Source organism: Solanum lycopersicum, chromosome 9, assembly GCF_036512215.1.
Source record: "Solanum lycopersicum chromosome 9, SLM_r2.1".
Taxonomy (NCBI): Eukaryota; Viridiplantae; Streptophyta; class Magnoliopsida; order Solanales; family Solanaceae; genus Solanum; species Solanum lycopersicum.
Window position 1 is genome coordinate 63,404,649 of NC_090808.1, and position 15,451 is coordinate 63,420,099.

Genomic DNA, 15,451 nt, shown 5'->3' on the forward strand with positions numbered 1-15,451 from the left:
GATATGAGTTTTTAAAAAAAAATCCTTTTAATATCTAAAATTCAAAAAATATCTATTTTAATATCAGACTCCCTCTAATTTACGTATTAAAAAAAACAATGATATATATTATCATAACAAAACACTAACGTAGTGCATTATAATGATTCCACAGGAAGTTTCATGGAAGCCTCTTAATCTACTCGTTTTTCTTTCCATAAAGCAAAGACGAATTCAAAGTTTGACTATTATAGGCTCAAATATATAATTCTATCACACCTAATTTCAATTTATTAAATTAGAAATTTATCATTTATTAGTGAACTTTAATACATATAAGATAGGAACGATTCTTTTATTTTATTTTTAATATTAACTACTCAGTTCCCAAGTCATTTCTCAAGTTCATGAAAACTATACACTAATTATCATGAATCGGAAATGTATCTTTAATTTATTATTTCTTAAGAAAATTACAAAGTGTTCAGATATATCTTCAATATTTAAATAAAATATCTTAAAATTGAATTTCGTAAAAAAGGGAAAAAAGACTATATCAATGAACAAACAATATTAAGGTGGGAAATTGTCAAACTAACAAGTCATGTGAATATTCCAACTTAGGTCAATACTAAATTATGTATGTATTTTCAAGTCATGTCAAGCCTAGAAAATGTACCCAAACAAAAGAAAATGGTTGCATTGTTTCATAATTCACTCAATTAAGAGTTTTTTTTAAAATAATATCTTAAATGATCATTTAATTTTTAATTGAGTAGCTTAGAGATAAATTCAAATGATCACACGACTAAGATTTTTTTTTTCAAATACGCACCTTTAATTGTAAATACTATTGGTAACAAAACTTGCAAATTGGAGGAACAAAAAACTTTGATACTTCACATGAAACCTTTTCATCATATGATTTCTCTAAAACATTTAAGTTCGTCTAAATTTAATATTTCAAAAACACTTGTAAAAAATCAATATGTTTAATATTAAAAAAAATTTAAGATAGAATTTAAATTCTTAATCTGTCAACGAAAATGCAATATTAATAACGTGTATTCTTGGATGTTTTTGGGTGGTCTTGGTCAAATGAACAAACAAATTAATGGAGTTGTTACATCAATCAAAAACATAAAAAGAAAAATTGCTAATAATCCAATTTGTAGATGACGTAGCCCTAAAAAGTTGTCAATATTTTACACCTAAATATTGAAAATTCTATTCTCATTCTTCTTGTCCCTATTTACAAAGTGACTGTGACACCATCCTCATCTCCACATTAATCACCTAAAACGGATTCGATATTCAATATATATAAATAAATAATTTTAATTAACCGTGTATAAATAGTACTTTGCTCTGAAAGAGGGTTTGAATGAACCCTAACAGTATGCTTAACATGGTTAATTGAGTCATATAGTATACGATTCAGATTTAATTGAGTTTCAGTAACACTTGTTTAAAAAATTGAATTGTATCATTCTAATGAGAACAATGTAACATATAATATTCAAATACTACTAAAAAAATAGCATTACATCACTATCAATCCTCTTGGCATTCATCTTTTTCTAATCAAATTATCATATCATTCACATTATTAATCAAATTATATCATACCATTCTTCTAAGTTTGTCATAAATCATTTTAAAATCAAGCATGGACAGACTTGTTAAGCCTGATTTGGATGAACTCAAACTCTGTTTCATCAAAGGCCAAAAATGTTATGCAACTTTCAAATTAACCAATCTTATGCACACCATGTCTGTTGCTGTTGCTCTTTCTACTACAAACCCTTCTCTTTTCTCATTCTCGTATCCATTTACTATCATTCCTCCTCTCTCAACAGCTTCTTTCACTCTTTTCTTGACTAATTCTTGTGATCAACCTCCTGTTTATACGCCTTTAGACATCGTTATAGTTAAGTCATCGATGCTTCCTACTGGTAAAGCAAGTGAAGATGATCTTCGCCGCCTTTTCTCAAGAAGTGGACGACATATTTTCAAAGATGCCAAGATTCCCATTTCCCTTGTTGGTCCACAAGTTGTTGAGTTTCTTCTTTCATCCAAGAACTTATTGGATGTTAGTTTACTTCTTCCAATGGCCTTGTCTTCATGTCATAACTGTCAGCTTGATTCATTGCTTAAGTCAGCTGCTAAGAATGGGAATTCACATTGTATCTCAGCTCTAATTGAGGCTGGTGCTGATGTCAATAGAAGAGACTCGGATGGAGAATCCGTTATGTCATTGGCTGTGAAATATGGAGATGTTGATTCTGTTCATGTGTTGATTGAGTCTGGTTTTACTATTGATAACTCTGTTGATAGGTTTCTGCATTATGCAGCTGCCACGGACTGCGTGGACTTGATGGAGATTCTTTGTTTGGGTTATGCTGATATAGATTTGAATTCAATTGATTCACAAGGTAGAACTCCCCTTCATATAGCAGCGATTCACGGGCATGTTGAAGTGATTCAGTTTCTTGTTTCCGTGGGGAGTGATACAGATAGGTTAGATGCTCAAGGATGGACTCCCTTGCATTTTGCTGCTACTCAAGGCTATGTTGAAGCTGTTGGTGTGTTACTAAATCATTCCAATTTTGCTAAATATGTTGTAACGAAACAAGGGAAGACTGCGTATGAGCTTGCTATCGATAAGGGTCATTCTAAATTGTATGATGTTTTACAATTGGGAGACACTTTGCATAAGGCTGCAAGAAAAGGAGATGTTGCTGATATCAAGAAATGTATCACTGAAGGGGCGAATGTGAATGGAAAGGATCAGAATGGATGGACTCCTTTGCATAGAGCAGCATTCAAGGGTAGAGTTGAAGTGGCGAAGGTGTTGGTAAACAACGGAGCTAAGCTTGATCTTGTTGATTATGTTGGATATACGCCGCTTCATCTTGCTATTGAGGCTGGACAAGAGGATGTGGCGATATATTTGATTGCTCAAGGTGCTAAGGCTAATTTGAAGAGCTTCAAAGCTAAAGAAGTGGTTTCTTGTGATTTCAGACATTTACATACTTACAACTTTGTATAGTGAAGAGCAAAGTACACTTAACTCAATTTGGAGATCGCTCTTGTATATTTTTAGCTACTGCAGAAGTTTTTGTAGACGTCTTTTGCTTAATCTATAATTTGTATAATCCGAATAAACTTGAACAGTTCGGAGGCAATTATGTTCTGTTGTTGTAAAATTCAGAAAACAGTTTTTTTTTCAACTTTTGGTACTCGAAAATAATTTCTGCTAGGTCCTAATATTTCCAGGCATTTTAGATTATACAAATTGCAGAGAAAACATAAGAGGAGTTTACAAAGCCTTTTACATAAGTCTAAAAGATTATATTAACAACTTCAAGCTGTTTCATGCTTTACATGATACAAATTTGCAGTAGGTAGATGTGAAGGATGGTTCTTGAAATTCTCGAAATCGCATGGATTCTGTCCTATAGTTTTGAAGCTCTTCAAAATAGCCTTGGCACCTTGTGTAATTAAATACATAGCCACATCTTTTAGTCCAGCCTCAATAGCAAGATGCAGCGGCGTGTGTCCACAATCATCAACAACATCAAGCTTAGCTCCGTTGTTTACTAATACCTTTACCCCTTCGATTCTACCCTTAAAAGCTGCTCTATGCAAAGGAGTCCAACCATTCTGATCCTTTCCATTCACATTCGCCCCTTCAGCGATACATTTCTTGATATTAGCAACATCCCCTTTTCTTGCAGCCCTATGCAAAGTGTCTCCTAGTTGTAAAACATCATACAATTTAGAATGGCCTTCATCAGTAGCAACCTCATACGAAGTCTTCCCTTGTTTCGTGACAGCATACTTTGCAAAAGTGGAATGATTTAGTAAGAAACCAACTGCTTCAACATGGCCTTGTTGAGCAGCAAAGTGCAAAGGAGTCCATCCTTGAGAATCTAATAAATCTGGATCACTCCCTACTGATACAAGAAACTGAATCACTTCAACATGCCTGTGATACGCTGCTATATGAAGGGGAGTTCTACCTTGTGAATCCATTGAATTCAAATCTATATCAGCATAACCCAAACAAAGAATCTCTATCAAGTCTACACGGTCTGTGGCAGCTGCATAATGCAGAAACCTATCAATAGAGTTGTCAATAGTATAACCAGACTCAATCAGCAACTGAACAGAATCAAGATTTCCATATTTCACAGCTAGTGACATAACTGAGTCCCCACCCGAGTCCCTTATATTAACATCAGCACCAGCCTCAATCAGAGCTGAAATACAACGTGAATTCCCATTCTTAGCAGCAGACTTAAGCAATGAATCAAGCTGACAACCATCACACAAAGACAAGGCTTTTGGGAGAAGTAAACTAACATCCAATAAATTCTTGGATGAAAGAAGAAACTCCACAACTTGTGGACCAACAAGGGAAATAGGAATCTTGGCATCTTTAAAAATATGCCGTCCATTTCTTGAGAAAAGACGGCGAAGATCATCCTCACTTGCTTTACCAGTAGGAAGCATAGACGACTTAACTATAACGATGTCTAAAGGCGTATAAACAGGAGGTTGATCACAAGAATTAGTCAAGAAAAGAGTGAAAGAAGCTGTTGAGAGAGGAGGAATGATAGTAAATGGATGTGAGAATGAGAAAAGAGAAGGGTTAGTAGTAGAAAGAGCAACAGCAACAGACATGGTGTGCATAAGATTAGTTAATTTGAAAGCTGCACAACACTTTTGGCCTTTGATGAAACAGAGTTTGAGTTCATCCAAATCAGGCTTAACAAGTCTGTCCATGATTGAGCTGAAAGAATCATAACAAACTGATTAATGATGATTGATTAGAGTAATATATGAAGATACCAAAATGGCTGATGGCAACTTTTGAGTATTTTATTTAACATTGTTTGCATCTGAATATATTTTTAAGGTGATTGTTGTAGAGAGTAGGAAGGTGTCATTGTCACTTTGGAATCAGAGACAGAGGATCAACTACTCCATTTTATACATCTTTGACCAGGCACAACCTTTCTATCATTTGGCGGGGGAGACGATGAACTTGAAATGTCATGTATGAAACTTGTTCTTTCTCCGAGGAGATAGGATCTCTTGCATAACACATAAAAGCTTATCATTTAATTAACTTGACTTCAACACACTCCAACTTTGGATGTATCTACATAATTTTTTATAAAATCAAATAAATAGATATATATATTCTACGTGATATCTTATATGAATTATTATATATGACGTATCTACGCGTACATAACCAATTGGGAATCTAGGAAGGCATATATCATGGACTGATACTACAAATTTGGTGAGACTAAAAGACAAAAAATCACTTTTTGATGACCAATTATTTAATTTCATTAAAAAATTAAGTAATTGGTCAACTACTACTATGCAGATTGAAACAGCTTGATTCTTAACATCTCAACTAATAGCTGTTATTAATTTGATCCTTTATTTATTACTCTTTATTTATAAGGAAAAAAAATCATATAACCCAAATCAAAATCGCCATGCAAATCTTATTTTTATTTTTTTTGTTTCTCACTCAGTGTTCGGAAGCTATATTAGAGTTCCAATTAAATTGAAATCGTGCCATGCCAATTAAATTAAAATCGTGCCATGCAGGACTCATTCGAAGATGACGCTCCTTTCAAGATTTTCTCCATACCCAACACTGAAAACCTTATTACTAATTGTTATTCATGATTAAAAGTAACGAATCCTATTCAAACAAATATTTTTTTTAAATGGGTGGTTCATAATTTGATATGTGGAAAATATTATTGAGACTTTGAAAGTAAAATGATATTATTTGAGAATATCGTGAGGGTTAAAATCATTTGAATATCCTCCTAAAAATAACTAGACGATCCAAATTTATATTTTCACGTTTATTTGTCTCAGTCTCTTAGTTGAATGACTTTTACAAGTTACAACTATACAACTTTTATTATTTTACTTTTTCATTTTTTAAAATTCAATTTTGAGAATTTAAAAACTTTTATACTTAATTACAACTCAGACGTCTTATCTTGTATGAAGTAAAATGTTTTACCTTACGCCACACTTTTTATAATATTGATTAAAATATTGCATGTGAAACTTTTGTTTGGATTTTGGAGGGTGTGCTATGTTAGTGTAAAATAATTCTATTAATTATTGGTATTTGGTAACAACAACATATTTAGCGGACAAGTGGAATCTCGGATATTAGAGTATATGCAGATTTATCACTATCTCATAGAATTAAAGAAGTTATTTTCGAAAGACCATCAATTCAAGAACTGTAGCTAAAGCTGTCAAAATGGGTTGGTACAACCCATCCCAATTCTAACGGGCTAGAAAGTTAAATGAATGGGGGCGGACTGTCCCTTTTAATTATGGGCAAATGAAAAAAATCACATACTTTTAAAGCAAAATTATCATTTGTTTCTTATAAGTGTATAATTACAGAAATCCCTCAAATTGATACAATAATATAAGCGTTGATACATTAGTCTAATGCGCGAGATACATTAATCGTTAAGTAAGATACATTACATTTCATACATAATACACTAATCTGATATACATTTTATACATGATACAACTAATCTGATGCACGAGATTCGATGCGACAGATACATTAATTTGATGTGGTGATACATTAATTAATTTGATGCGTGAAAATGAGAGATTTTGGGAATTTATAAAACAAATAGGGGATAATGGTAATAAGAGCACTTAGAGGTGGAATTTCTGTCATTTTTCCTTTAATTAAAAGGCCTATAAAATAGCAGATCAACCCAGCCCTAAGAGGGCCCTGGATTGGGACAGTCGACCCTTCAACAAAAAAATAAACAATATTACTCTCTTAGAAAGAGTATTGGACATTGACGTCTATGAACACAACATCAACTCATACCAAAATTCATTTATAAATCACACTTCGGTGAATATTTACAAAAATACATAGCCAACGTAAGATTTAGCGAGTAAATGTTGATCATTCCATTATTTCTCTCACAAAAAACTACCTGATTTAAAAGATTTCCAACAACACAAGGCAACCCAAATACTTAACAAGTCTAATTTGCTAAATATTACATGACCCATAATTAAAGTTTTACGATACCCCTTCTCCTTCTGCTTCCTCTTCCACCATCGATCAGATTTGAAACATGTGATATTGTTTCCTTAAGAAGTCTATCTTCATCTACAATTCACCATACAAGATGATATTGCAAAAAACTTGATTTTTTATTTTTAAAAATATTTATTGATAAAATCTTGACAAATAAAACACTATTAAAAATATATAAAAATATTTTAAAAAATTAATAGCCCATGGGCTGGCATCTGAGGCTTGCGGGCTGGGCCTACGAGGCCAACGGGCCTAATGGGGGCGGGTTAAAAAGCCGCATTCCTAAATGGGCCAAAGAAATTAAGCCGAACCCCACTTATTTCAAGGGTTGGGTCGGGATGACCTTACGGGTCAAGCCCATTTTGACGACTCTAATTATAGCAAATCCAATTACAAAGAGGTAAAAAAACTGCGAAGGAAAAAACATAGCAACTAACAAGATAAAGAGTGCAAATCCTGCAAGAAAGAGAAAAAAACAACAAAATAATGAGACAATCAAAACACAATAAACAATCGAATAGCTAGTGCGATGACTAACACCTAAGTCCTCAAAAAGCAAGACAACACGTCACTGCCTGTTAACCTCTGCCCTAATATACATCCTCCTATCTAAGGTCGTGTCAACCTTATATATGTTAAACTATGTCTTGTCTAATCACCTATTCCATTACTTGATATAATTAAAAATATTTTAAAGAAATTTACGACACTTCTATATGAAATACTCTCTCCGAATTAATTTATTTTATCACATTTTATATATACATTGCCCCTAAAAAAGTAAACATATTTTGACTATCATATTCTTATTTATTATCTTTAATAATTTAAAATATCAATATCTTTTGTATAAACATTATTTCTTTAATGTCTCTTTAATAAATAAAAAAGAGTTAATTTCAGCAATCAAAATATTAGAGTATATGCTCTTTATCTAGATTTTTTATGCGAATTAATCAATATTTATTACTTACAAGAATAATTATTATTAGAAACAAAATGAAAAGAGTATTCAATTATATAACAAATGTATCGACATTTAATACGATCAAAGTTTGGACTATTTACTTTTAATTAAGACACTAAATAAAGTGATTCGGAGAGACTATTTCCTCTATCTTAAAATACTTGTCATTTTTTACTTTGCTCTTTTTTTAAAATATAATATTACTAATTAGAAAAAATATTTAATTATTATATCCTTATTTATGTATCATAATTAAGGTGATTGTAATATTCAAGAATAACAATTATTTAGCGTCGAATAACAAAAAAACTTTGTCAACAATTACAAAAATTGATAAATATTTTGAGACAAAAAAGTATATATCAAGATGGTTAGTAGAAAATAATAATGGAAAAGTGGATTGGATTAAATCTTCCTTACTTTTTATTAATTAAAAGAAAAATAAATAAATCAAAGTTAGAAAAGATGCCAGGTTGGCAATCCGAGTAAAACTAATGAGCCAATCCGATTCAGCATGAAACTAACAAAAAAAAAGGAAAAAGAAATGCCACGTTGGCGATCCTTGTGAAACTCAATGAACCAATCAAATAACTCAAATTAACTCTATATAAACCCAAAGAAAACTCAAATTTGGAAAATATCTACCGGCAAAGCAAATTCAAATTCTTAAACAAAAAAAAACTTCTCTTCTTCCTTTGAATCAATCAATATGCCTTCAATTACTGCAGCTAAATCTGTTGCTGGTCGAGGAAAGACCCAAAAAGCTTCAAAATCTACTTCCAGATCTCAAAAAGCGGGTCTCCAATTCCCCGTTGGTCGAGTTGCTCGTTTTTTGAAGAATGGTCGTTATGCTCAGCGAGTTGGTTCTGGTTCGCCGGTGTATCTCTCAGCTGTGCTTGAGTATCTCACTGCTGAGTTATTGGAACTTGCTGGGAATGCTGCGAGAGATAACAAGAAGAACAGGATTGTGCCGAGGCATATACAGCTTGCTGTGAGGAATGATGATGAATTGAGCAAGTTGTTGGGATCTGCTACTATTGCTAACGGTGGAGTTTTGCCTAATATTCATCAGAATTTGCTTCCTAAGAAGATTGTTAAAGGGAAAGGTGAAATCAACTCTGTTTCACAGGAGTTTTAGGTGTTGAGTTAGGAGGAATTGGGTTGTGAATTTTGATTTTTAGGGTTAATTAGTTTGGGAGTTTTTTCGTATGTGAATTGCAAGTTTGTTTCCTCATTTTCTTATGATGGATTATGTAGAAATATGAAAGATTAATAGATTTCTTATAATTTTTAGTTTATATTGCTTCGACTTTTATGTCTCCTTCCTAAAGCAAATCTTAAAGTATTTAACAATGCCATGAAAATTGAAATACATTCTTTTGCAATTGAATAGAAAAAAATTATTAATTTATTGATTCAAAATCGAACTGAACCGATTTTTCAAATGGAATTATGCAACAAGTGACTGAACTATTTGATGTAAATTGTTCAACATAAACCATAAAATAACACTGTATTTGACAAATGTAGATGTATAAAGATTACTTTTTATTACAGAGGGGATGTAGCTCAAATGGTAGAGCGCTCGCTTTGCATGCGAGAGGTACAGGGTTCGATCCCCTGCATCTCCATTTTTCTTTTTTCCCCTCTTTTAGTACTTTTTTCTTTATCTCTTCTCCATATCTTCTTTTTGCTCCCTCGCTTTATTCTGCAAATTCTATGAGTTTCTTCTGTGCAGTCACTAATGGCGTTTGCAGTTCCTCTCTTCAACCTTGCTCCAGATTTGACCGTCTCCAGACTCTGTTTAGGTTAAACTTTTGTTTAATTCCTGTGTATTTATTTTGTAAATGCACTCTCTTTAACGGCCTTGAGTTTATCGTCATTCTCACAGGAACCATGACTTTCGGTGAGCAAAACACATTGGCTGAATCATTTCAACTGCTCGACAAAGCTTTCAACTCCGGAATTAACTTCTTTGATTCTGCTGAAATGTAATCGTCAGTCCTTATTTACTCCTCTCTTAAGGATACTAAATTAGTCAAATTATAATTGTGAAGTAGATTGGATGCTGGAGATTTATAAACCGTTTTGTTGATTTGTTCTTTTATAAAATCAATAAAAAACAGGTATCCAGTACCCCAGCGTGCAGAAACTCATGGCAGAAGTGAGGAGTATTTTGGGCGTTGGATTAGAGAAAGAAATGTCCCTCGCGATAGTGTTGTTTTCGCCACTAAGGTTCTCTATTCATTAGCTCTGATCAGCAATTCTTCCTAAAGATTAGATGAAAGATATGCACTTGTGTGTTACTATTCCTAAAGGTCGAATTTGGGTTTAGGCATCAGCATGTTTGAATATGATGTGTAGGACTAATTAGGATAATTTGACTGAATAGGCTAGATCTTCCAGAATATGTCTGGCATTTATGGTACTAAAATGTGACAAAGGAGTTGATTATGCAAGAAATTAGCACTTATCTATGCCTAGCTGTCTATGAGGCACGATTGAATACTTTGAAATCAGTAGCATATGAGACAGATTCTTGCTTTTCCGAAGTTATAAGGAGTAAAATTTATGTTGTTAGCTGTAAAAGTTTCTTTCTAACATGTAGTTATAAGTATGTTCCCTTTTCTTCATTTTTCTTGTTTGGAGCTGGGGATCTTATTCCAACTGCACTATAGCATTTTGATATCTTGCACAACTATGTTGTTATAGGTCAGTGGACCATCTGGACAAATGTCTTGGATTCGAAATGGACCAGAAAGCTTGGATGCTCAGAACATAACTGAGGCAATTGATAATAGGTTTGAGTAAATTCTTGTTTTTGGTTTTTGCTACCTTTACATTGCCCATTCAGTTTCTGTTTTGACTGCATTAGAGGCATGATTTTGACAATAAAGTGGTCTCTATCTGCTATGGTTTATATTTTTGTACTGCTTCTGATGAGGTACCTTATTGAATTGATGCAGCCTGTTGCGTGTAAAGACGGACTACATTGACTTGTATCAAATTCACTGGCCTGATCGGTTTGTAGATAAATACTACATTTTGTGGCATTGTTTTCTCACAGATGTAAAGACTCGAAAAAAGTTCATTTATCAAAATTTAAACAGATATCTTAAGATGTTTTCTTCTTCAACTGTCAACATCAATTCTGATGTTCACCATTTTAAACTTTATGGCAGCTATGTTCCTATGTTTGGAGAAACTGACTATGATCCCCTACGACATTATACGCCAGTAGGTTTCGAGGAACAACTTGATGCGCTAAAAAGAGCTGTTGATGCTGGTAAGGTCAGTCATGACAGCAAAGATGCTAACTTCACTAATTACTTTTCCTCATGAAGGCTGAGATGTTAACTGTCATATATTTGGTGGCTATTTCCTATTGGCTGTTCAAATTATAGATCAGATACATTGGCCTTAGTAACGAAACACCATATGGCATTATGAAGTTCCAACAAGTTGCCAAAAGTACAGCGGGGAATCTTCAGATAGTGTCTGTTCAGGTGTTTTTTTGCTCAATCCTGTTTTAATGTTGAGACTTTTTTGTCTTAACCTCCTTCAAGTATTGTTTCTTCACTAATCTAAACGTTTGATTCGGCTTCTTTTTTTTCAGAATGCGTACAACTTGTTATGTCGAAATTTTGATTCAGCTATGGCTGAATGCTGTCACAATGAGAGGTAATTCTTGGATTGTGTGGACAACTTTGGGATAGGCATTTTATTTGGGTATGCGGTGTTGCTTTCTGTACTATAACATCTAATTTGTGCAAATGAAGAGGGTGCATTGTGAACCTTCTTGGATATTGTTTGGAAAGCATGGACGACTCTAAAAAACGGATACTGGTCCTAAATTTGCTGACAAGATTATAGGAAACTGAAAGGAACTGTCAGAAAAGCAGAAAAGCACAATGTTAGTCTGTTGATCCCCAACAATCTCTTTTTAAAAATCGGACTGTTCAACAATCATCTAGTAACTCCTGTACTATGCTTCAACTGTATTAGGACTGTTCAACATCCTCTATAGCTACAGCGGTAGCTTTCTATTTTTAGTGAAACTGGTATAGTCATTGCATCTGGTTGTTTTTCCTGCAAAGGCAACATTAGTTTGAAGTTTGAACTATATGATTACCGTCTCTGGAGCTCACTTGACTTGTTTCAGTTACCTTGACCATGATTCTTTTGCTACTTTTCATCTTTGTTTGATCTTAGCTTATCTATAGTGATTTTCATGTACCCTTTTTGGAGAATCAATCAAAGAAGAAAAAAAAACATGTTTATAGGATTTGAACCTATTGGTCTTCTAGGGGAATGACAAAGGGATATAAACAATAAGATCTATCTTCAATGTTGCTGCTTTCTGCAAGAACAACCTGCCTGTTGTCAAATTAATGAGAAAAAAACTGTTGTGAACTTAGCTCATCTGTTAAGTTGAAATATTTGTGGAATTGACTGCTGGTAATGACCTCTTTTCTTTTTTCTTGCTGAATGTCTCTAGGATAAGCTTGTTGGCGTACAGCCCTCTGGCCATGGGCATACTTTCTGGGAAGTACTTTGCCGAGGATGGTGGTCCATCTAATGCTCGTTTAAATCTGTTTAAAGGTCAGACTGGTTGCCAGTTTCATTGGAATATTTAACTAATGCCTGTAAATTTTTCTTCACTATATTAATCTCTAACTTCTGGTAGGGAGATATAAGGAAGGGGAGTCCAGATACGACCTGTCAAAATCTAATGTTTTATATGCTGCCAAAGTAAGGAAATTCTTCTTCCTAAAGCTGTCTTACCATTTTGCTTTACTCAACTATATAGAGGTCTGGAAATACATAGCTTTTTTTTGCATAGAACGAACCGTGCTTAATTATACAAAAAATGATGGAATACTTAACATGTGCTGTGTGCTTGTGATGCAATATCTTTTTGTTCATTTTATGCTTGACATGTAAAACTCAAACTTCTCGGAATACTTGGGGGAAAAAACACTTCTGGAAGAAACAGATTTTCTCATGGGTGTGATACAGTTTCTTTTACTATTTAAGTTGAATAGTTTTTCTCTTTAAGACTGTATAATATGTCCTCTAATGTTTGTTCTTGTAATTAGCTACTTTCTTCGCTAATTATTTAGTCTTATGAGTTATGACATACAATTGACATTTACCTTTGTAATCATGAATTTCACTCATTTTTGCAGTCATACGTAGAGATTGCTAGCCGATATGGCATTCATCCAGTTTCTCTTGCAATTGGTACGATCAATATTCTTCTGAATTCCTATTCTAGTTCCTATCCACTATTGATCATAGATTAGCCTTTCTAGTTATTTTCCTAATGAACTATAACTGAAACATGATAGTCTTTTGATTGAGTCTATGACATGCTCGCTTGTGTTGCTGAGCTTAATTACAGATTTTGATATATACTACATATCTTTTGACTTTGAATTGTTTGGGCAGCCTTCATTATGAGACACTCTCTCGTGGCTAGTGTTGTTTTTGGAGCCACAAAAGTTTGGCAGCTTGAAGAGGTTCTTGCTGCATGTAAGGTCAACCTCAGCCCTGAGATAATTACTGAGATCAACAAGGTCCACTCGAGGTTTCCAAGCCCTTGTCCATAATCATATCAATGTCCCTGCTCGTAAAGAGGCAAGTTAAAATGTACTACTGCTGCAGATTATGATTTCTGGATAGAAACATTAGAACTTAATCATTGATAACTGATGGAGATATATTAATCTACCGTCAAACAAACATCTAGTATTTGAACTTGATTTGTTCAACATTTAAGGTCCTATAAGATTTACCATTGAATTATGAATTCGGAATTTAATATTTATCAATAGATTGGTGATTTTCAGCTGCATTCCTTGTCAAAATGATGGATTCAATTGAATTGAACCTATCAAATGTATGATCTATTTGTCTACACTGCAATAATGTGTGAAAAGGACAATCATATGAGAAAACAACGTAGATTTTGGCCCCCAGTGATTGATGCTTTGTATCTATAATGAAAAAAAAAAAAATAGAATCAGGGACTATTAACAGTTCCACAATTGTATATTTCAACACGGCAATCCAATGACGCTGAGTTAGAAATGATTTCATATGACCATTTATAAATTGAAAAGAAAAAAAAAGATATTGGGCCAAGAACAAGCAATAGGGTCTAGTTAATTTGGAATTCAGGTTGAGAAGCGGGCGTAGGACGGTTCGATCAAAAAGGGTAGTGATATGTGATTTGGAAATTATGCAAATTGTAAGGACGCTAATTGTTATTAGCTTGTTGTTTCTATTTCTCAATTGTATTTTGTGTTCTTTAGCTATTATGATACATATTTCTTTTTATTTGTAACTTTATTCAATATGAAGTAATTTTTTTTTCCGAGGTGATTCTATATTTCTGAGAACTCAAATTTAAAATTTTTGATTAAGAATAAAGAAATATTTATCGCTCCATCACAATCGTCGTTGGTTAATATTAATTATGGGATAATTGTCTTGGGTTGTTTTGTTCATCTTAGGTGTTCTAGAATACTACACATTATTTACTGCCCTTTAGGGAACAACCGGAAACTAAGGAGCCGTTTGTCAACTCATTTGATTATATATATACACTTTGCGAAACGTATACTAGATATGTTATTATATATCATTGCTTAAATAATGCATCGGTTGTTTGAAAAAAAATAGTTTTGCTCCATTTTAATTAAATGATTCAAATCGAAAATAAAATCAATTTTATTAGAGAACATTTTATATATTAAGTGAAACTTTCATCATAAATGCTAATTCAGCTAGATACTCCAAAACAAGTTTTGCTTGATAATAAACTAATTAAAATAAAATCGTATTAGTTTAAATGTCATTAATTCCTAACCAATTTTAAAAATAGCTCTTGCTGCTTTATTAATTAATTGAGGTTAGGTTACTTGTGTTCCAAATAAAGGACCAACTTTTGCCATAAAATAAAATATAAACTCACCATGTTACAAATTATTTTAAAAAGAAAAAACTATTTTTTTGGATTAAAAAGTAGCTTGATAAGTTCTAGGGCGGTTGTTAGAAGTGTACATTTTTCATATACATGTAAAATAAAAAGGGAACTCATATTTATTTAAGAGATTGATAAAAACACATTTAAACAATTATTTTTTGGTAATTTTATACCTTAATTATTCGTTACTTCTTTTATTTATTTCAACTATCATTATATGCGTATTAAAAATCTTTTTTTTATAATATTATAGATTTTTTTTCAATTTTTGAAAATGGTGTCATCTTCTTTCATTCATATTTGATATATCTGAATAAATTAATTATGTTATGATATATATGATATATTCTCTTTTTAAAAAAAGAATTAAAATGGTGTC

General features: G+C 32.8%; 4 protein-coding genes and 1 non-coding gene across 5 annotated transcripts; 4 read left to right on the forward strand and 1 right to left on the reverse strand.

The window, feature by feature from the left end:
• The first annotated feature begins 1,648 nt into the window (after nt 1–1,648).
• On the forward strand, nt 1,649–3,229 carry LOC101261854 (protein VAPYRIN-LIKE). The gene has a single exon (XM_004247499.5). It carries the CDS (start codon nt 1,649–1,651, stop codon nt 3,029–3,031), a length of 1,383 nt encoding a protein of 460 aa, XP_004247547.1. The 3' UTR covers nt 3,032–3,229.
• A 116-nt stretch (nt 3,230–3,345) lies between these two features.
• Nucleotides 3,346–4,770, reverse strand: LOC101261551 (protein VAPYRIN-LIKE-like). Its single transcript, XM_004247498.3, has one exon. It carries the CDS (start codon nt 4,768–4,770, stop codon nt 3,346–3,348), a length of 1,425 nt encoding a protein of 474 aa, XP_004247546.1.
• A 3,916-nt stretch (nt 4,771–8,686) lies between these two features.
• Nucleotides 8,687–9,379, forward strand: LOC101264975 (histone H2AX-like). The gene has a single exon (XM_004247431.5). The coding sequence runs from the start codon at nt 8,791–8,793 to the stop codon at nt 9,217–9,219; it is 429 nt and encodes a 142-aa protein (XP_004247479.1). The 5' UTR covers nt 8,687–8,790; the 3' UTR covers nt 9,220–9,379.
• A 260-nt stretch (nt 9,380–9,639) lies between these two features.
• Nucleotides 9,640–9,712, forward strand: TRNAA-UGC (transfer RNA alanine (anticodon UGC)). Its single transcript has one exon. It is a non-coding gene; the product is annotated as a tRNA-Ala (tRNA).
• Nucleotides 9,713–9,732: 20 nt separating this feature from the next.
• Nucleotides 9,733–13,936, forward strand: LOC101264672 (uncharacterized). The gene is made up of 12 exons (XM_004247430.4): nt 9,733–9,889; nt 9,973–10,072; nt 10,208–10,316; nt 10,794–10,882; nt 11,048–11,104; nt 11,264–11,372; nt 11,486–11,587; nt 11,698–11,762; nt 12,580–12,683; nt 12,769–12,833; nt 13,271–13,325; nt 13,533–13,936. Exons 1-12 carry the CDS (start codon nt 9,826–9,828, stop codon nt 13,691–13,693), a joined length of 1,080 nt encoding a protein of 359 aa, XP_004247478.1. The 5' UTR covers nt 9,733–9,825; the 3' UTR covers nt 13,694–13,936.
• The last annotated feature ends 1,515 nt before the right edge of the window (nt 13,937–15,451 follow it).

Coding starts and splice junctions, on each gene's coding strand:
- LOC101261854 (XM_004247499.5), top strand. CDS start 1,649: ATGGACAGACTTGTTAAGCCTGATTTGGATGAACTCAAACTCTGTTTC.
- LOC101261551 (XM_004247498.3), bottom strand. CDS start 4,770: ATGGACAGACTTGTTAAGCCTGATTTGGATGAACTCAAACTCTGTTTC.
- LOC101264975 (XM_004247431.5), top strand. CDS start 8,791: ATGCCTTCAATTACTGCAGCTAAATCTGTTGCTGGTCGAGGAAAGACC.
- LOC101264672 (XM_004247430.4), top strand. CDS start 9,826: ATGGCGTTTGCAGTTCCTCTCTTCAACCTTGCTCCAGATTTGACCGTC. Junction 9,890..9,972: donor CGTCTCCAGACTCTGTTTAG/GTTAAACTTTTG, acceptor TCATTCTCACAG/GAACCATGACTTTCGGTGAG. Junction 12,684..12,768: donor TCGTTTAAATCTGTTTAAAG/GTCAGACTGGTT, acceptor AACTTCTGGTAG/GGAGATATAAGGAAGGGGAG.